A 23,605-nucleotide genomic window follows, 5' to 3' on the forward strand; every position below is an offset into this window, starting at 1 on the left:
ATAGACATCTTACACTTCTCTTGCCGATCTGTGGTCTTCACTCCAGAACTTTGAAGCCCTAGTGCCCGGACTGTGTGTAAGTAATAGACTTTACAGTGTGTAAATAAAATTACAATGTATTTTAATTTTATGTATCATATTTTGCTCTGCAATGTTTATTAATTAATTTAAAATTTAAACACGGGATGAAAGGGGTGAAACGCATTTTATTGTAAAATACAATTTCACGTCGACCATTCCCGGAATTCCAATGAGTTAATTTCACGTTTAATTTTATTTTGATGACAGATCTCTCCAAATAATTATATTACAATGTGTCAATTTAAATAATTCGTTAACATTTCATAATTAATCGGACCATCTATGAATATTATGTTAATTATTATCTAGTAAATGATTTTATGAGATCTTTTAATTCGGAAAAGATTGGCGAAAATATTGCAACGAAATCTGCACGTTTCTAAATATTTTTTTTCTCCAGTATTACAATAAAAGTTATATTTTCACAAAACTCTATACCGAGAACAGCCGGTCTCGCAACTGAATTAAATTGAAATTACAGTTTGGACTAAAGTGCATTGTAAGAAAATACTGTAAAATTAGACGAAGATCTATAGTCGATTAAAACTAATTGGTGTAAAGTCCAAAAAACTATAAAATAAAATATTTATGACCAAAAGCAAATGGCAAAACATCGAAAGATTTGCGATCCCACCAACCGCATTGGATTCGTGTTTAGTTACGACCCATACCATTTCTGTGAGACGAGTTTTGTATCTTAATAGAACGAAATAAAATGGTTAACAGTACAAGTTATTGTTCAATTAAATAATTGAAAATGATTACTTCTTACGTTTACGTGAATATAATTTTAATTACAAATTCATGATTATCATTTCAGCCGTATCTCGTGCACGGACGAGGATAGGCCTCTTCTAGAGGTCCCAATAGGACAAGTCAGGAGCAGCCTGTATCCAGGATCTTTCAAAGACTGATGGTCGTGTGTCTATCTTGTCATCAGAACCTTAAGGCTTCAGAGATCACTTGTTCTGCGTATTATGTGGGCTGCCCACTGCCAATTTGCAATAACAAACTACTATGTAATAGCGAATCGTAAACAGCTGAAAATCTAAAGTGCTTGTTAAGTGCGAACGAAAGCTTATTTTTGGGACGGGCTTTGAAAGCAGCATTGATGTCATACCTATGACTTATAACGCGATGGATTCGGCACCAGAGATTAAATACTAATGGATTACTGAGTTAAAATTTTCAATTTTAAGGTTTATTTTATTTTTATGTTACCGATGTACAGTCCTACTTATGTCCGATTGTTGCAAAGCGCTAAGACATGAAGATAAGTTTCACTTCTTAAAAAATTACCTGTAAAACTACGTTGTTTTACTGGCGATTTTAAATAAACAGAAGAAGAAAGAAATTTAGAAAACAGACATAATGCTTACACCATTAAACACACTAAAAATAGGATGTAAACGAATACGCGAAAAATTCATAAGTAATAGTTTGAGGAAAACGTCCTTCATATTTGATATGAAAACTTGAGACATGGTTTTTTAAATTTTATCGACACCCTAAAAAATATAGGTGCCATTAGTTCAATGACTTTTTGCCGTCTCATAGGTAGAAAGATGCTTCGGTTGCTGTAAAAATTTAGAGGTTTCTGATCAAATAAAATGTATTCGTCGCATTTTATGTTTTGGCAATTATCTCTTGGCGTTAAACTGACACTGCCTTAAGAATAAAGAAGAGACCGAAACAGGTGTAAATTTTTTGAGGTTGCATTGAATGTTTTACTTTTTTTTAAACTAAAATTGTAAAATTTATCTGATTTCTTCATTAGATCCACTCATTTTGAAACAAAGAAAAACAAATTAAAAATAGCTCTAACAATATTTTAACAAAATGTATCTTTTTTAATTGTGTAGGTTACATTTTTTTAATGTCATAAAAAGCCAGTTACAAAAAGTTTATAAACAGTATTTGCGAAAAACCCATTTTTCAAGTTAATATTTTAATCAACCTAAACTCTCTGCAATTATCATAATTCATTGTTCCAGTTTAATCCGCATCGAATTACATATAATTTTGTCCTGATTGCAAACAACAAAAGTCACCCATTAATTAAACAGTGTGTGATCCTTCTGTCTGAATTAATATCCAATTTGCAAAAAAACTTTGTATATCGAAACGAGGGTCATGGGAACATATGAAAGGAATTTGCAGAGAAGCCATTATTAAATTTTGTTCTCTAATTTATTGCAACTAGCCGATATGATGTTCGTGGTCGTGGTCCTTTTTTTATAATACGCACGGTGTATTTAAAGGACGAAGCAAAATTTTCTCTATTGATAAGTTTAAATGAACTAATAGCCCAGCAATAGAGGACTGAGATTTGCGATCGTAAATAGCAAGTTCGATTCCTAGCATACAGTCTCATGTATAAGTCACATGTATAATTTATATTTTCGGCATTAATTATATAGGATGACCATGGCTCATAAATAAGTTTTCACAGGGTCCTCAGAGCTTCCTCTGCCATGCCACACTGCGATCGCCCATCCGCAAGACAAACGTGGCGTTTCTGGAGTATCCCCCCCATAGGTACCTCGGGATGTCTATGTCTTAGTGTGAGTGTCTACAGGCTGAAACGACGACGGTGTAGCGTAAAATTTTGAAAGATAAAATAGCGCTTCATATCTTAACACATCCAAGATGTAGTGCTTTTTAAATCGACAATTTAAAGTTAAAAAAAATACTTTAATACATACATTGTATAAGAAGTATTTAAATCAATTATATACTTAGCTAGTCTTTTCTGATGACAAATGTTCACCCAACTGTTAATTTGCATGGTTATTTTTACATGATTTTGAAATAACGCATTTCAATGATATAAATTTTTTTACAGGATTTTTTTCTCTGTTACAAAGTTTTCCAACGTGGTGCCTAAATCCTACAGGGGGTCACTTTGATTGTAAAAGGGGACAATTCGAAAGTCAACTCAACACGAGTTTAACCCTTTCGCTTTAAAATAAAAAAAATATAAGTTACATAGGGGGGCCTAGAAATTTTAGAAAGACTAAGGTGGCAAGACACATAAAATTTTAAAAATACTCCTCTAGTTTGAACATAATTTTTTTTTCTAATTTTGACAATGCTTACAGAAACTTATCTGTATAATAACAAAATAAAATTGGGCGAACACAAAGTTATTTAAACCCAACAGTTATGCTATATCTCACGTATCTACGAGTACTAACGATAGCATTATAGGTACAGTCTGTAATAAGCGTAGACGATTGTTATCAAGTAACTATGAATATTTACGGAATAATTTTTATTCCTAATGTCAATCTGTATTTTCCTGTGTGTTTATGAATTAAATATTTAATGTATTTTGTAATAAAAATGAATTGTTTTTGTCTTATAAATATTTATGTAAAATGCATTTTATTATTTCTTCTTTAACAAGGTTTTCTTTGGAAGAATAATTCAAGTTATTTTATCATTAGCGATTTTTTGATGTTGAGGAACAAATACTTAATTTAACATGTGTCACATGTGTTTCTAAACGATTTTTACCACTTTTTTCTAATGCATCTTCCATGTAAAATAGCGTAAGGAGAGGTGTTATAATTTAGAAATAATGTACTAAATAAAAAAAATTATTCTATTAGTTTTAATCGGCGTAAAACGATAATTACAGTGCAATACATTAAACCACACACTAGTTTTTAAACAGAACTGTTTCATATTAATTCGGTGACTTTCAATTTCAATTCTCTTAACCGTCTCTAATGAGACCACTGTAACAAGAAGAAGACGTGAGGCGATAGTATCGTCTTACGTCTTTTTCTTACGATATTTTTATAAGTACAATTATGTTGAAGTATTGTATGAGAGTGAAATAAATAAAAAAATATTTATATATAACACTCACATTGAAAACAAAACGTGCGGTTATAATTCTATACATGTCTGATTAAAATACAAAAAAAAACCTAAAAAAGAGCTAGTGGAAATTTTAGTTACGTGCCAACTAATACCAACTATTATTCAAAATAATTACCGACTTAATAAATCATATCCATATATAATATAGCAAACGTAAGAGTATTTTTTCGCATATGCACTGAATGTAAATAGACTATTAACGATTATCCTCCTGCATAAAGCCCCAAAACTCTCCAAAACTCAATCGGTGCATGAATAAAGCTCGAGTATGCCAGTCAGATGTTTGACTTTGTAAAGTACGCAATTGTGTGCTTTTCAACGTTTACCATCTTGTATTCGGATAACGTTCATTTTCGCTGAACAGAGCAGAAATCCGTAACGAAAGCATGATGAACTTCAAAACTAGCCTATAGACATTGTTTTAATATAACACGGAATCTTGTATCGGCTGCAATCATTATTGCGATTGATATTAGTTGTATTAGCCTTGTGTCTCTTATAGTTTTGACGATAAAGTACTTGCGTTTTCGGACTCCGTAAGTGGCCAAAAATAGTTTTAGCAATACAATAAAAATATTATTATATGCGGTGAATATGGTCTACATGAAAAAAACCCCCCCGTGGAATATAACTAGGTATTGCAAAACCTTAAGAAATATGTAGGAATTGCTAAAACGAATAAGTATTATTCTTCGTATTCTGACAATACACGAACGTTCTTGTAGTAAACTGGTTCAAAATAGCTTTCGTTATTTGAAAATCACCTAGCACTGGTTAAGATTTGAGTTTCTTTCAGTTACTATGTAGTCGCTTGTAAGTATCTCTCATACTATTTTTTGACAACTTCTTCAATTACATTCCAATTTTAAAATACCGCACAAAAAGATCGTGTAAAAGTAGGTTTGTGGGCAATTGTTGATAAAGAAAAAGCAAGAACCCATGAAATAGGCGAGTACTCACTGATGGCTTTCGTGGTGATATTTTCAGGTAAATGTAAACACCGGTGAAAAAGAGAATTTTAAAAAGGTTAAGCGTAACGTTAGGGAGCGTTTTATTGCTTACATTATGAATAATTTATTCTACGGAACACGGCACTTAACTTCCTGGAAAAATGTTCGTTTCAATGCATGCAATGTTTTGTTCCAAATACATTACGTTAGCTTTTCATTCATTTATTTTTTTTTCTTACTTTAAATGATAGGTATAATTTTAAATTCAAAATATCCTTATTGGAGTATGCAATTACACTTCCTTTTGGTGTCAATTATTTAGAACATTACTAAAAGGTCAGTGCAGACAGTCCGTTAGTTAGCTACCACGAGCACGAAATGCCTATCTCCTAAGAGCCGGCTAGAAACTGAACAAAAAAGATGAATATGTAATTAAAATTTAAATGGACAGTTTGACTATTTCCTTTATTGATTATTTCCTATAAATAAAGATTTTAATTTAAAACTCTTTATTGTACACGTTAGAAAATATACATAGTTGCATAATAGCTTCTAATCTTAATAAATAGTTAATTTAATTAATAGTTCTAATTTTCTGCCAGACAACTATAATATGGAAATAGGACAGGTAGCTGGTAGTTAACAAGTACGTAAAAACATATATAAACATGCAGACATTTATTCATATATACAATAAATTATTATAAATACAATAGGAAATAATAACATCAAATTAACTTGGATCGCACTTGTCTAAGAGAGAATAAAGGAACAGAAAAAAGATGCTCAATAAAATGATCGAGTCAAGTAAATATTTCTTAACCATTAAGGAGGTGGTTATTTATTTATTTTTTACGTAAAAATATACATGTTTCATTTAGTGTGTTATCTGTTCAATGATAATTCAAACAAATATGGGTTTAAGCACTAATTATTTAGATTTATTTTTAACATACATTGTAATATAATTTCTTAGGCTATACTTTAATTTGAACTGCATTGCAAATGATCAAATGATTATTTAAAAATAAAACGGTCGCTGGAGGAAATATATTCTTTTATACAGTTTGCTTATTGTTCCATGATTTTTGGGAGATATCACCAAAACACAAGATTGTAATTATTATTTATATAATGCAATCCATTATTAAGAAGCAGGAATCCTAAATTCGCGGCAAACGTTGACTGAACCCAATCATAAACAAAACTTCTTCTTTACAACTTAATTACTTATGAGAGAGAAGGCCAGTTTATTCTTAAACGATTTATAATTTGTACGATTTAGTTAAAACTATACACAAGGTAAAATGTGCCCGTAAATAAACAAGGTAATCGTATTATGAAGTCTGAGGCGCGTCTTGATGTTTCAAAATGAGACGCGTTAACAGACTAGAAGTTACACTACATTAAACTATGAGAATGTAAAAAATAATAGGTAAGTGGTCAGGCTGTTATTTAAAACGGTTTGTAATATCTTGAGTACGTCTTAAATACATTAGATTAATGAAATAATGCTCAAAATGTAGTGCGCTCTTTATAGCTTTACGATAGAGTGAGAAAGAAAATTAAAGATAAAATCAGTAAACAAATGAGACTATGTAACTTTAGTTAAACTATACGACGATAGCACTTTCAAGTCAAGCATGCAATTCAATTAAGTTACATTCAACTGAAGTGAGGTTTTCTTGTACTGACAGTTTTCTATTAGCTCCGAGCACGCCTGTGCAAATGACACAGGTCGAACCCAGACATAAAACTCCGCGCTTTGCATACTAATTGGAATAGGAAATTAAATAATACAACAGCTAAAATAATGAAAAGAAAAATAGGTTAATGAGGTTTTATATTTTGTAAGGGAAATTTAATTGGCTTTAAACTCTAATTACACGCTTGTTTTACTTTGTGGTAAATAATCCTGTTTTCATTAAAAAGGTTTTATTAAGGTTCGAGTTTTAATAAAAAAATATTAAAACCGTTTTTAATTAATAGAATAATGTTTATTGTAGTTAGACAGTAACATATTGTAGTTAGAGCAGTTAACAATTCTTCTATTGTGTATTTATTGTTATGGTGAAATGAAATAAAATTAAATCAAAGGACAAAGATTTTATCACTGCATTAAACTATAATATCTTGTAATAATATGTCCGTGGAAATACAGAAGAGTTAGTAATGGGTATAAAAGCATGAAAGCGATATGGCGGACAGTCCTACAGTTAGACGTAGTGGGACTGCAAGCCATAGGAATACATATCATTTGTCAGTAAAAATCTTTAAAGCTTTAAAACCGGCCTATACCTATTTCCACATCACCCTGTACAAATTCATCACTTTGCAATAGGCTACATTAATTTATTTTGCATTACTTAACCACAGGCCTGTAATTTCTGGGAATAAGAAGTCCGCTGAGTAGCAAACAATAAATAATTTTAATATGTAATAATTCGAATTTTAAAACCCTTTGTAGTATTATCATTACGATATTTATAATTTCGGAAACATTTTGGACAGAGTGTAACGAACATTGACGATAAATGAGCTATAAATTCACTCCTCCAAACCTCTTACACCTATAAGGAATCAACCTGTATAAAAGGGTTCAAATTATTACAGTATTAACTACGTCTCAATAATAATTCGCTAAGATTATAACAATATTACCATAACCAAGATAAACTGTTAATTAAACTTACTAGCTTTGGATCAAAGTTGAAACATAACAAGTATTCGGTAGTTGCTTACTCGACGCCTGTCTCGATTATCAGTTACGGTATGTATCATTGGTTTTAAGTTTCAATACAAAGCTTTGAATATTTGTTTTATGGTGACCCGAGGTGAAGTTTCGGATCTGAAAACGCACACGATATTGTTTTCTGTTTTAAATGGGTAAGGGATGAAATAAAAATGGACGTTGTTAAAATTCAAGTCTTTCATTTGCAGTATGTTATAAAATGCAAAATTTTATTTCACACAGAATGATTGTTGGTGTAAAATTAAAAAAAAAATCTAATATTTTTAGTAATTTGACAGTAAATTGCTTTAAAGCTTTTCTACACCTCCTTCCAATTAACCTAGATAAAGTGATCACTCTGAAAATATGTTATGTTAATTAATTTATTCTGTCGGAATAAACAAAGTCTCCAGGGACAGACAGTAAACATTAATTAATTTTAATATGAAGTAATTTGAGCTTTGAAAATATATATATATATATATATATATATATATATATATATATATATATATATGTATATATATATAAAATTTACACTATTAATCAGTTATTCTGTATGCGCGCTTTATAACGTGATAATCACTATTAAAAATACAACGAATAGCTTTCGAACCCTTTTTTATACTTATGAAACTAAACAAACAAAATAAGATTTATTTCCATACACATACTCGAATACACGGACATGTGAAATGGATACGTTGTTTTTCATACCCGAAAATATAGCTTCCCCAGGCGTCGGCCTCTTTTAGGATGGTGCAGAATAAATAAGAGTAAGAAGTATGAAGAATGTGTATTTTGACATTTGTATGTAATCGGTTCTTGTTTATTCATTTGTGCGATATATTATTATATAGACAAAAATTGAACCTACATTTGCAAAATTTTTTATTATGCTAATTTACAAATCATTCCGCTAAGCAGGAATGACGCAGGCCTCATGGCACTTAGAATAGATGGCCCGGGCTATTATGTTTCGAAATGGAGACCGCGGAACGATAAGCGTAAGCTATGACAGCCCGAAAGATAAACACACGATCTTGTTAAGGTCGTTGTTAAGATGCACATTCCTTTCAAACGATTCTATTTGACATCTATGCCCAGCAGTGGACGTCCTGTAGCTGAGAAGATTTTAATGTAGTAGAAATATCGTTCAGAAAAAAAAAAACAGAATTCAGACTGATTCATAACATCGTTTAAAAGTATGAATCATTTTGTACACAGTACAGACATATTAATATGAATATTTACAGAAACAGCTAGCCAACACTAAACGCATGATTGCGTACGATAATTCTGTTAAATTTTATAAATAGTGATATAACAATATGAAACATTTTTGACACGTCTCACCTTTAATTACAGTGTTTATTTTTATTTGTTTGATATATTGTGGTGTTAGTAAAGTTACCGTGCTGTTGTTCTTTAAATATATTTAATTTTTTTCCTAGACTTACAATTATAGATTCTAGAACATTGTATTTCGGCTCAGTTTTGTGTACTCATATGTCGTACATTGTAGAATAATCTTTTATTAGTGAATACGTTTAAAAATGTTACTTACATTTAGGTATCGATAAAACAACGGACTCGGCTAAAAAAATAACACAGCGAAAACCTCATGAATTTTGCGGAAAGTCAACAACGTGAACTCCATTCCGGTCTTATCTATATAAATTGAATATACCAGGGTAAGCGCGAAATTTTTGTGTACATTTCCGAAATGTATCTATTTCCCGAAGCCGGAGTTCCTTTGTTTAGTTATGTTTTAGTACAAACGAATTCACATTTGTTTGTTCATTGGAAATTCGGTACGACGAGCAACGACATGTCATGCATGTCAACGTCCTTATACTGTCGTGTTCTGCAAACGAATGACGTCACGCGATGTAGATTTTGTTTGCGCCATGTCAAGTATATACACATATAACGAAAGATGGTAAAATAATATAAGGTGCATTTACATTATTATATAACCTTTGCAGATTTTTTTTCAGCAATCAATAAATTCGGAAAAGTAATAAAAAAAACAACGCCCCAAATTTTGAGACGAATGTTTTGAATCGGTACAGGGATATCGTCCATTATTTCTTCATCCTTCGTTATCTTTACTTATAAACATATTTAACTCTTACAATAAAGAAAACTGTTACAGAAGTTTTAGTCATAACGTACTGTATATTAATATATACTGTATATTATAAATTTTTAATACAAAATAGTTTGCAATAGTAAACTTCCTTTTTATCTCATAATAAAATCAAACTCATATTTTCGGTCTGGTTTATATTTTTTCTCATAAGACACAATATTTATAACAGTGATTTCTAATTCACTGTGATTGTTGCCTCCAAAATTCTGTGCGCAAATATTGGTATTAAGATTTGAAGATGTAATGTGAAAATTCAAATATAACATGTATTTACTCAAGTAAACATTTACATGGAATTTTTAATTGTCGCTTATTTCAAAATTATAAGCAGTAAGCTACCATCAGCTCGGAATGCTGATCTGCTGAGAAGAACCGCCCCGAACCTCAACTGTAACTCTTTTTAAATGTAATTTAACATTTTTTGAAGTTATAAAATAACGAATAAACAAGAATTGTACAACGTTGTGGGTTTTAAGGTTTTGAGTGCAAAAGGTGTGTAATGCAGTATTGTTTTAAAGTTCTTGTTAAGGTCGGATGGAATTGCTTATTACAATGCGCGACGTAAAAATTCCAGGAGACCGTCCATCTTATTTTTATTTATTCGCTTCACAACTCAAATAAACACTAATATAATTAAATGACTAAATAACTTTAAAAAACATGTGTTATTTGTAAAATTACACCACAAAATGCAACATTGAATTTAAGTAGATATCTTATATGTAAGTTAGTAAAACTATGATTCGTATAAAATAGACTAGAGAATCAGAGAATATATTGTTAGCAATGGTTAAAATTACGTGGTTAAGTGATAAATAATTCTTTCACTCGTTCATATAAGCTTATAGAAACCTACTGTAAGGGATAGGCTCCAGCGACCTTGGTTATATTGTCGGATCAGTTCAGTGGGAGGCCTATCCCTGCCGCGAGGTAGGCATACGAGAACTTTTCGGCCTCAAAGGCTATCGACTGCACGAGGAATATGCCCCGCTCATTGTCACTTTAAACGAGCAATTCTACGCGCAACCTCAGTAAAAGTGATTATTAACGTAGGTAGTATTATTCTGGAAAATTATTAATATGGATATCGCTTATAGATACTGGCGTTAGTGTCGCGGATACACTGTTCAACGAGTGTTGTAAAGAGCGCAATTCTATACAATTTTGTTCTATTAATAAAGCTGTATATTCATTTAGTTATGTAGCTATATTTAATTATTAAGATTGTATTGTTAATAGATAGATTCTTGCAATATCAATAATTTAAAATATTTTTTACGAAATATTTATATTGACACTACAGCGTCCATCTAAAGTTACAGAGTTAATGAAGTTCGTTAATGTTGGGTAATCAGTGGCCTATACAAATATCTCGCGCGCTGAACTATATTAATCACTTCCCATTTCCTACGGGAGCTCCGACTCGTTGTTTACCGGTTACGGATGGCATTATGAACATTCACCTTCTCACGGCTGCGTAGTCGGATGCTATTGCGATAAATAACTTTGATATAATGTAAATAGCAAATACGATATTGTTGCAATTTATCTTTAGAAGCTGTTAATGATAAATTGATACCGCTGTTAGAACAAATATTTTGTTTTCCTATCTTATAATTAATCTATTTAGTATTAACAATTCATTACTACATCAATGGTGAATGTGAACACAGAAGTGACACGCTTATAGTTAATTAAGATATGATTTCTATACTATTTTACTACGTCATACTGGATGATTGGTTATAGAAGTAAAAGCTTTAAAGGAGTGATTATATAGCTAAATTGTCAGTTTTTACACCTATTTCCAAACACCCGTATAAAGTGATTAGTCTGGAATATTACACGTTAATTAATTTTTTTTTGAAATGCTTCATACCACTAGCTTCTGGCTGTACAAAGTTGACAGGGACAGACAACAAACAATAATTCATTTTAATATTATCGTAATCCAAATTTTGAAAAGACTTATCTTAATATTTATATAATCATTATGTTATTTATTATTTCTGAAACCATTTTTTTTACAGGTGTATCAAATTATTTCTTTTATTATTATTTGATTCCTCTTACTACACGTATGACATCTAATCTCAATAAATATCATTAAAAAACAATAAACAATAAAGAAATAATATACAAAGATTGTAATAATTAACACTAATATAATAAAAGGCGCGATTAGAGAAAAAAAATAATTAAAAAGATAAATAAAAGGCGACAAAATAACTCATTCCACAAATATTTGTAAATAGGTTATAATATTACGTAATATAAGTATATAACTAAAAAGCAGCCCCTGCTGTGTGCTGATAGGATATTGACAGGTGTAACACAAAAAAACATATATTTATTAACAACAAATAAGCTATACATTCTCCACTTTACATACATAACCAATCACTCTGTATTATATATTACGCTTATTACTTTATTATTATTTATTTTATATTAACACTCCATTAGTACATTCAAGGTAAATGTATAAACGTGTAGTAGTGACACAGAAGTACAATTGGTGGTTTTTTTGACCAGTTATGTTATGTTAAAATATCTGTTATATATCAAGCAATAATAGTCCTTTGGTAGAGGCCTTAGACTTGCGGCCATAGCTCGCGAGTTTGAATCTCTGAATACAATCTTGTATAATTCACACTATGTGCATGAATTACATAGAACTACCACTGCTCACGAACAAGTTGCCAGAGGATGGGCAGCAGCGTCCTCTGCGTATCGTAATACCACACTGCGATCGCCAACCCGACTGCCAAGCTTGGCGATTACGGTATAATACTCATAGATATCTTTGGGGGGGAACTATGCCTTCCAACGGGTTTCTATGGGCTGAAACGACGATGATCATTTATTACTTTTTAGTACAACAAATACCCAATAAATATTGAACTTTCCTTCTCTTTAATCTATAGTAAAATATATAATCTTTTATATAATTTTCAAAACAGTTACATATGAAAAAAAACATTCCTGAAAATTAATACTTAGTTGTCAGTTTACGGCACAAAAGCTTCTGCGAGAAAAGCAGCTTACAGCCTAGGATAGTGTCAATAAAGATAAGGGCATTGTAAAATTTTACATGTGTGCTCGAGTAAGGCAATGTTGTGTATTTGCGATGGCGCGTTTGTGTTTGTGTGCGTGAGTTCAATTACCCGGATACGAATAAGCGTAACGTTATGCGAACTTCGTTCAGCAGCCGAATTTGATGGTACAAGCATAAATCAATTACACTCAAATCAGAACTGAATTACATTGAGATTTTTTTTAGTTATGGATACAAGCGAGCGAGCATTTAATGATCAATTAATTTAAACGAATATTGATAACACTATCAATTCAAAAATAATGCACGAATGTTAGAAATGTTAGTGCTTAATTTTACGTAAGTTAAGACGCCTAGTAAATACATAATTTTGGTTACAATATATCACAAACTAATGTATATTTGACGAAAATTTGTATTTTTATAAATAGTTTATTGTATTTTGGTCGACTGATACAGAATAACTAAACGAATTAAGTCCGCCATTACGCAAATTGTAAAAAAGAAAATAAATAAATACTACTAATTTGAAAGTACTTAAAATAGAATTCCTTCAAATTATTTAAACTAAACTTTTTAACATTCTCCCAAAAACACAACTAAAAGTAATAAACGCACTTTATTATATTTATTTTCATAAGTTTTCATACGCATTCTTGTGTTTAATTTTAAACTTTTTTTTCAAAGAAGTTTTTTTTTTCAAATAAAACATTTTAATGACGCTAGCGAAGTTATTTAAATACTTCACGTCACTTCTTCCATGTTATGAAATGAAAATCAATTTATAGACTTTTTTAATAATGATTTTTAGATTGATTCTCATGGTTTATAGCGCTTTTTCTTATAACATTATCATTACTTTATTATTTCTGCAACTATTGTTTTTTGTATAGGATGTACCATACATTAATGGACAGCAAATGAGATAAAAATTTACTCCTATAACGCTTTTACACCTTAATTGAATTTATATACAAATAAGATGCTATTGAAACTATTATCTACTTAAAATATAAAATGTAATAAATACGGAGACAAAATGTAACTTTAGCCTTAGAATAAACAAAAGAGCCGCGAAGGCCAGTACGAACAATAATAGTGGTACACTTTGCAGGAAATAGCTTTATAGCAAAGAATTTACGAGACTTACCCTCGGTGATAAATGGGTAGACATTGCGCAGTTCCGCCTCATACTGCTCAAGGGAGACGGCGGGGGGCAACGGCGCGACGCATTCCTCCTCCGGCGAGCGCTCGGAGCCGTAGCCCTGATCGAATTGAGAGTCCTGCAGCTTCCACACGGGCTCGGCGTCTGAACCTACAGGAAATAAACCCTCATTAATTTTTTATTAAGTTTATGTCGTCTAAATTACTTTGGTTACATTAAACTAATATTTATAATTATACTAGCTGATCCCGATAACGTTGTTTTGCAAAAAAAATTAAGTTTTTAATTAACAAATGAAAGATAAGGGTTGATCGTAGAGGGGTAAAAATTTAGGTTTGCATGTATTTTTGTATGCTGGATCATAATAAAATAAAAACCAAAAAAAATGTCTAAAAAATTTAAAATAAAGTTTAGGGGTGGACCACCCTTATCACTTAGGGGTTTGGAAAATAGATAGTAGCCGATTCTCAGACATACTGAATACGCATGTAAAATTTGGTAAAAATCGGTCAAGCCGTTTCGGAGAAGTTCAAGTTCGAACACCGTGACACGAGAATTTTATTTATTAGATTAAGATATTCCTGTCGGTTAGTAGCCATGGTAACGTGTTCTTGTATTTTTTTTAAATAAACCTTTCTTCTACTGCCCTCGCGCGTGAAATTTCGTAAAATTCTTTCTTAGCTGAACTGTACTCTACAAATCGAATGTTCTTATGTAACCTTTAAGGGAGTGAATGCGTATTGTCAGTGTTCATGTTTTAAAAAAAATTGCAAAAAAATTCAAACCTTTTACACCTATTTTCGATCAAAAAATTCTATTGAAATACGATGTCAATAACTTCTGGTCCGACAAGCATTCCGGTGATACGAAGTTATGGAATTTCATGTTCCTAAATGCTTTGTTTCATATGTATATATAATGCAAATTTCAATGTTTGTACAACAGTGTTATATTTTGAATTATAAACAACTTCAATTAAAAGTTCACGCAACGGTGTCGAGTTGCATATTTGATTATAACTTTCTAACAATCGTATGTTTTGGTTTATGTGAACAACATATCTGTACAGGTCTTATAGCAATACTGTAGCATATATTAGAATTAAAGTATAGGTACATGACTATTTACTAAAATCAGGGGGACGGAAAAATAATTTCGCTTTCATAAGTTAAATTCACAATACTACATTTAAAAAAATATATATATTTCTAATCAACAATATATTCACCTTCGTTATTATATTAATACATTTATCCTTTTGTCATCTAGTATAAAAATTTTCCAAAATCAATCAGTTTTTCTGTAAAATACTCCGACAACAACGATATTAATTTCCGGTCCCTCTAATATATCTCCAAAATTCCTTATGAGCGGTGTTGGTAACGGTATTATACATCCTGATTGGTTATGGATGTATAAAAAGTCTAAATAATAAAACAGAACGTAACAGTAATAGACTATAGAAGCGATAATAATGAGTTAATATCGAATATTTAACGCAGCCTCTTAATCATTCTGTTTATTTGTAAATAAAATTAAGACACGTACTCGTATTTACCAAACGTCACAACCGATGATTGTTTGGAGGTAATGAACCGGTATGAGCTGTCAAAACAAGATGAAGCATCGATCCAGTAGCAAGAATATTAGCATGTTGTGTTAGCACTAAAAGTATGTCGTACCTCAACATCTAGTCTGAATAAAGTAGGGCATCATAAACGAAAGTAAAAAGCATTCAGGTGTTTATTACTATAAGTTATAGGTGTAAAAGCTTTTAAGGACTAAATTCATAACTAAACTATCAAAAATATTTAAAGCTTTCATTTTATTTTTCCAGATTGATAAGTAAAATGATTACATTTTTCATTAAAACATTTCTTCTTTTAAAATGTGACGGACCAGTAACTTCTGGTACAAAAAAACTGTAGAGATAGTTCGTCATCACCGCGCAGTTTGGTGTTATAGTACGCAGAGGACACTACAGCTCATCATCTGGAAACGTGTTTGTAAGCAATGGCAATCCTATATAATAAATGCACAAAGCGTACATTATGTAGGATTGTATCCAGGGTATCGAACACGCCACTTACAATCGAAATTTTGAGTCCATAACGCTTGGCTACCACGATACCAGGGATTGTAAGCAATAATTAATTTTAATATCCGAATTTTGAAAATAATAGAAATATACTCTTTAGAAAATACTTGCTTTTTATCATTACGTTATTTATTATATCTTCAATAATTGATTTTTGGATAAGACGTAGCGTACATTTTTAACAACAAAAGCTCCTCTTTGAAGCTTTTATATCTATAACCAATCACCTTGTACTTGTTTTAAGATTTCACATGTAGCATCTGATGAATTTGGTCATATATGTTTAAGCTCTATCGTTTTTAATTTAAAAGTTTACTAATTTTTAATTAATTTCTGAGTTGCAGACATTTCATTAATTAATAGTGAATCTTTAATGTAACGCTCTTTTTTTATTAACAATTGAATGGTATTAATAAACCGTTTCAGTGTAGTTAGCCATAGGCGGATTGAAAGCATTGTAACCAAAATTAATAAAAACTTTAAAAATGTCGCAATTATTATGCATTTAATCGACATGTAATAAGGTACCCAATTTAAAGCATATGTAGACAGTTGAATAATACGTGCCAGTAGTTGAAGATTTTACTTAGCGAAAAACTTTATCAAACAAAAAGCCTTTGTGAAGATCAAAAGAAAATAAAACCTCATTATGCCGTATATACATTTCTCCTTCTCCGTATTATGGCTATTATTTTGGCCTCACCCCTTTTGTTACTTCGCTTTGCAAATGGGGCGAAAAGAAGGGCCTATTTTTTAAATCGAATATTCTCGCTATTTTACCAGTGAATTTATTTTTTGTCAATTGGAATATCGCGTGGCTTAGCTAGTAGTTCGACATTCGCTATTTGATTGCAAAACTAAATTTAGATTACCAACTCGAAAGTATATTCCAGTAATAGAAAACTGTTATTTTTAAGCGCCATTTTGACAATTATTTATGTTTTTTTTTTTCAAATACCTATAAACGAGTTTAATTATCAATAGATATAACAACTTGTGTAATTTTATCAAATCAGAGAAACATATAAAAACTTAACATGTTGCTCGATGTTTTTTTATACTATCAACCGTGTATTATTAATGTCAATGTTTAACGGCCCCATAAAAACCTAAATAAAAATGGTAGTTGAAGTTGATTTTGATGTAATTACATAAGTATCCAAGTAATCAGACCTGGCAAGTACTTACTTCGACATGTATTTTAAAGTGCCTGACCTACTTAAGTTGCTATGATTCTTTATTTGCATTAACCAATTCTTTATAACATTATTTTAGGATCGCAGAAGTATACTCGTAAAATGTTGAGTGAATGACATGTTGTAAACGGAGACTGAAGAAGACAACATAAGAAATCATCTTCCTCAGGCGGACAGCTGCGAGTAGGAGTAGAATGCTTTCCTTCAGACGTTATAACAAAAACTGCAGTAAATATGAACAGAATGATCTACACGCAAATGTTATATATCCAGAGATTTTCAGGAATTAATATAATTACGTAAGTGTATTAATATGTCGTTCAAAAAGATGGTTTCTAATATTATGATTGCTACAACGAGCCAATTTATATTCACGAAAATGTATGTATAACGATGGTCTCATTTCGTGAACGTTTACGATATCGTGATAGCAAACAATAAAGCTCTTTTTATTTAACGAGGCAAGGGTCAATTCACTAACGGACTCCTACATTACGTATAGAGAAGAGTTGATGAGGGAACGGTTTGAAAAATATCGCTTGCGTGATGTGAACTAGTTAGGCGGGTGGGTACCTAGGAATATGCTTTTCGTAACATTGATTTATGCGTCCCCGCCTTCGGCTCAGTACGTAGCGTGTTAGACGACTAAGGCGTGTCTGTTGAATTCTAAGAAGTCTTCGATTTTTAGATTAATACCGCATCGATCCGTCTACAAGCTACATTTCAAGTCTTATTTATTTATTTTTCTTTTTTCAAGATGAAAACTTTTTGCAAACATAAATTAAACGAACAAAAATTACTGATATTTTGCACACAATCGAGAAAATTCTATTAAAAGATGAAACGTTATAATAGAGTTTGTTAATTTATAATATTAATTTTTAATTAACGGATACAGGTTGATTAAAAAATCATTTTTTGTATTATTTGGTATTAACTTGACTTTAAAGATTTCTTTCGGAGTTTTAACCATTAATTATTAAAGTACACGAAGGTTTTAGTAATGTTTGCCAGTACTTTCGTTGTCTACGGCCATCGCGTTTTTATCTATTCTTTTTGCTATTATTTTACTCTAGATAAAAGTAGATTAAACGCTTTTCAAATTTTTAAAACACGTTTAAAAATACATTTATATACTAGGTTATAAAAATATTATAGTATTCACCCACTTACCTAAATAGGATAAATTATTAAAAAAAAAAACAATGAGAGCAATTTATAGTCCTTTTTCAGTTTATCAATTCTTTTCAAAAATATTTTCAAATATAGACTAACCGGTAATGCTGTATAATGCGATGGAGTTTACATGAACATTATAGAGACGCAATGTATGGAAAATGAGATCCTAAGAAGTTTGTAAAGCGATGAAGCGCTTAAAGTGCCGACCGTCTTTTATTATTTAAATAAAATATGAGCCAGTTGGAAACTAAATAAAATATCATTTACACAACAATTTATTTACGTATTTCTATAATAGATTTATCCCTTTTTACTAGATATTAATTTTGGTAGGTTATGGGTATAAAAACTTTAAAGAGGTGAATGTATAGCCAATTTACTGTCAATTAATGTAGTAAACCCTATCTAAAAATCAAAGGTTTTACAGATAATAAAAAACGTAAGAAACAAGAATCGCTTTCAAAATTCGGATCATTACATATTAAAATTAATTATTGGTAACTACCGTCCCTGCATTTTGAAGACCAGTTATTGTGTTGATCTTTGGGGGAGGCGTATGCCATGCATCAGGCGACTATCGGCTGATAGAAATGATTGAATCGTCCCTGTAAATAGTACGTAGATGTACTTTAGAATTTATCGGCCTATCTCATTTTAACAAATAAATTAATGTAACGTATTTCAGAGTGATCACTTTGTACAGGGTGGTTGGATATAGCTAAGCTTTCTACTAACAATTGACATGTACATTTACAAACTGCCAGGTGGAGGTTTTTCATAACTATTATAACATACAATATACTGATATGAGTTAAATCAATACGTGTGATACAAAATATATTGATTCATATTTGTGAATACAATATTTGTACAAAACATGCGATCAATACAACACGTATTGATTTGTTTGCATTGTATTGTTTCCTTTGATTAATCTTGAATATACAAGCCCGGCGACGGTTCATTAGATACGAAACGCTTCTAATATTCCCTCTTGTAATAACTCCTCCGGGGTACATGGATCATATTCTGTACAGGAAAACAATATTAATTATTATGTGGCAAGGCATGTACCGATGTTATATATATATATATATTATTGAAATTTTATTTTTACCTAACTGCCCAAAAAGACGGTTAAAATACGAATGTATAAGACGTATTTAAGAGTGATTTCTTTATTTCTTGATTTATTGTCCTAATAGTAAACAAAGGTTAGTTAAAAAATAAGACCAGTAATGTGTGTGATTAAATTTATATTGTAAAGTAATTGTGCGCACAATACATTTTTTTTGCTTTGATTAACGTCAAATGTTTAGCGGATGGGGACAGGCGTTTTTATGTTATTTTCCTCAGAATTTTACCATGTTTTCTTCCCCTCAGAACCTTTTTAGTGTTTTAACAAAGAAATCGGCACATCTGGCGGTTTCTATTTATTTATAAAGAAGGTTAATTGATAAAAAAATAATACTTTAATAACATTTTATTCTTCATTATTAATGAATATTACAATTTTTTTTAAATTACATATGTTATGTACTTTTTGACTTCAGGCATTAACGTTTTTTTTTACAAATACACCAGAACTGTGTTGTGGCCAATTTTCAGCCTGAAACTGATAAGCCGATCATGATTCATTTTTTCAACATGGCGATCATTTTACCAACCAGAGGATTTTTGACATCAAAATTGCCGGATTGAAAACAACCAACTATGTAATACTCTTGCTAACACTGCATTAGTTTCATAAACATGATTTTGGGCTTGTGTCTCATTTTTTTCCTATTTTGATGTAAAATTTAAAAATTTACCTAATTTCTTCATTAAATTCACTCATTTTGATTGAAAAACATGGGAAAAATAGCTTGAAACAAAATTTTACTACCTTTTATGTTTTTAAAAGTAACTTTTTAATTTCACCAAAACCAGCCAGATACAAATAGCACAATCAAAGAAATTTTATTACAAATTTTGTACATAATATTTGTGAAAAAACTTTTTCCTCAAACTAATATATTAGAAATAAAATAAAATGATATCAGAACGATTTTCTTCACATAATGTTAGGTAGATATTTTAACATGTTTGAAACAAACGACAACTGTATAGTGTATTTGGACGTGAGTATATCGTTACGTAAGCTTTGTAGCGTTTAAAATAGTATCTGCTGGAGTAACAGGATTACTGATCTAGTTAATAAACTAGATATATTATAATATATAACTATATTATTCATAAGCACTGTTGTTTATTTAACAGAAGAATGTGTAAACCTTTCATATTGATTAAATAATACATCAAAATTTATAACACTGTTTATAAATTATTTGCAATTTATGTTTGAGGTTAATTAGTGATATTATTAAACGAGAGATTAGTAATAACAAGATTTCTTTAAGTAACAATTAAGTAGTAAGAAAAGGACCAATATTTAGCCACTTCCGCACATGCAGTGGTAGTCGTGCAATAAAGTGCACCGCCTGTCAGCCCGCTGATAAATGCGTATGCGGCAAACAATGCAAATCACACAACCGCCACCACCAAATTACTCAACACGTGTTTCAGTGTGGAGGGGCCACGGGGCATCTCCAGGAGTTATGTTACACCGATTAGTGCCAAAAACACAGAGTGCTCCGTGCACCGTTTATCAGCGGGCTGGCGGGCGGTGCACTTTATTGCACGACTACCACTGCATGTGCGGAAGTAGCTATATATTGGTCCTTTTCTTACTAAGGATGGACTTCCGCGAGGTAACGCCTGATTCCATTAAATAATTAAGTAGTATTCGAGTCATCAGGCGCAAGCGACCGACAACAAATGTAATGTCGCGAGGAGTCACTGGATGCTGGCTGCGGAAGACCAGTCATCGTGGAGATTTTTGGGTAAGGCTTGTGCTTTGCAGTGGACGTTATTATGACAATAAAGAAGAATATATATGAATTATACTTTTTTTAAAACATTTTCGTCTGCCAGAAAATTGAACAAATTTTAACTGACAAGATATCGTCCTCAATCACTTTGACCTTTATTACGTATTTAATACATGAATCAAAATAATGCATAAGAAACTCATTAAGATTGCGTCGTTAATGCAAATCGACGGGACGCTTTGATAGTACCCGACGTTCTAATAAACCGAATGGCTCGCAAATAAAGCTACAAAGTCCAAGCTATAATTTACTTTGAGTACACATTTCTGCTGTGTAAAATTTTATCGTGAGCCAATACGGACGCGCGGCGAATAAAATGCAAATCCGGATATTTTTACAATTCAATTCCAGCCACACTCTCTAAACACGTTCCAGAATTACACAAGTTTGACTTAGTTTAGCTTTTAGCCTTTGTGAAGTGGATAGACCTATACTTGCATGCTTTCTATTAAACGCTGTAAAAAAGTATGTGTAAAACGTATCTTTTCTAATAATTTGTATTAAAATTTTCTATTGAAAAAAATGTGCTTCCTTTTGAAGGTGTTTTTAGGTGCTCATAATTTTATAAATAATAAAGTAACTGCTATTCGAAGCGCTTACATTAACACAATTTTTCAACGTACTATTAAAAAATTGTAAAAAAAACTAAATCTGTTTTGACGTTTCGATGTAGGTTGATTGAGTCTTAGATAAAATACACAAGGTTATTAATTAAAAGTAATCATATTTTGTTTTGAAAAGTTTTTTTTTATAAAGATGTTTGATAACAATTCCGTTACATTTATATTTATCGTCATTAATATTTCCTAGGAAAAATTTCTTATTCTATTTTAAATTTACTAAAAGGTTCGAGTAAAAAATTAATATTTATCTTTATACACAGGATGATTGCTTATTGGTGCAAAAGCTCATTTGATGTCAATTAATGTATGGTAAACGCTATTCAAAAATTAATGGTTTTTGAAATGTAATGTAATGATGATATAATAAGAAAAAGCGTTTTTTAAATTCGGTTAACTATTTATTAAAATTGATTATTTTATTCTAACTGTCCTTAAGAACTTGTACTGCCAGAAGATATTGATCTCCCGCATTGAAAAAAAAACACTTCACTTATTTTACAGTTATCACTTTATATGAGGTACTTAAGAAGAGTTTTATAGATTTTTGCTGACAAAAGAATAAATTCGCCTTTTAAAAAAGCTTTTACACCTGTAACTATTCACCATGTATTTAATGTTATCAATATTTTTTTTTAAATATTTTGTTTAAAAAGTTATAAAAATTATGGTAAGTCTTTCTTCTTATTAAATTCAAAACGAAATGTGTCGACAGGAATTTACTGTGCTATGGAATTATAATTACGATGTTCCCTGTTGCAAAGTGTCCTTCACGGACCATTAACTTTAGAGATAGCATCAAGGATCTCTGCAACGTCACAATGTTGATGATAAATGTTTCAAGTTTAAAGAGTTTACTGAAATTACGTTGACCCATAAATAACTACTGGAAAATTGTTTTGCCTTAATTTGAAAATATCGGTTAAAGTTATGACAAACAATTTGCGATATAAATTTATCACTTTGGAAATGTGTACAAATATTCATAATTTTATATAAAAGCAACAAGGTTCAACTAGTAAAGATTTTCAGGCGTTAAATCTAACTTTGTGGTAATGCAATAAATTACAAGGTGAGTTATAAAAACGGTTTTTACGGATGAAAGAAAAAATCTAAAACCTTTAACAATTTTTTCTAAATGACTTGTATGAGACAACCGGTCCAGTTTTAAAGTTTATTTGGTTTATAACCTGTTTAATTAAAAAATAGGTAAGTATAAAAAATGGAAGCTAGTAGATAACTTTTTCGCTGAAGTATACGGTAGGCTACAATAGAGTTTTGAAAATAATGTAACAAAAATACATAATGTACTTTGACGAATATATATTTTTTTATTAAAAAAGATTAGAGTAATTAATTATTTAAATTATTGTTTAATAATTAAATCGTTAATGTGTCCTGAAGATCTTTGGGACCATTCTTCCGAATGACACAAGGATTTTAAAAACACGCATGTAAGTCTCGATTGGAACTGCCGCCATTTCTTCTAAAATCTCTTGCTTTAATTCAGCAACTGTTTTCGAGGAGTTACAGAAGACTGATATTCAGATG

The 23,605-nt window shown here is 30.8% G+C and overlaps 1 protein-coding gene across 1 annotated transcript in view; it reads right to left on the bottom strand.

The window, feature by feature from the left end:
• The window catches only part of LOC137932649 (multiple PDZ domain protein-like), a 153,129-nt gene that overhangs the window by 62,508 nt on the left and 67,016 nt on the right, over positions 1 to 23,605 (bottom strand). Inside the window, exon 3 of the mRNA XM_068776274.1 lies at positions 14,017 to 14,181. Coding sequence (XP_068632375.1) covers positions 14,017 to 14,181 — 165 coding nt within the window. The remainder of the gene's footprint in view (positions 1 to 14,016; positions 14,182 to 23,605) is intronic.

The sequence above is a fragment of the Battus philenor genome, unplaced genomic scaffold (assembly GCF_028537555.1).
Source record: "Battus philenor isolate CCGP_79_NKW_IND1 unplaced genomic scaffold, ilBatPhil1.0.hap1 SCAF_12, whole genome shotgun sequence".
Taxonomy (NCBI): domain Eukaryota; kingdom Metazoa; phylum Arthropoda; class Insecta; order Lepidoptera; family Papilionidae; genus Battus; species Battus philenor.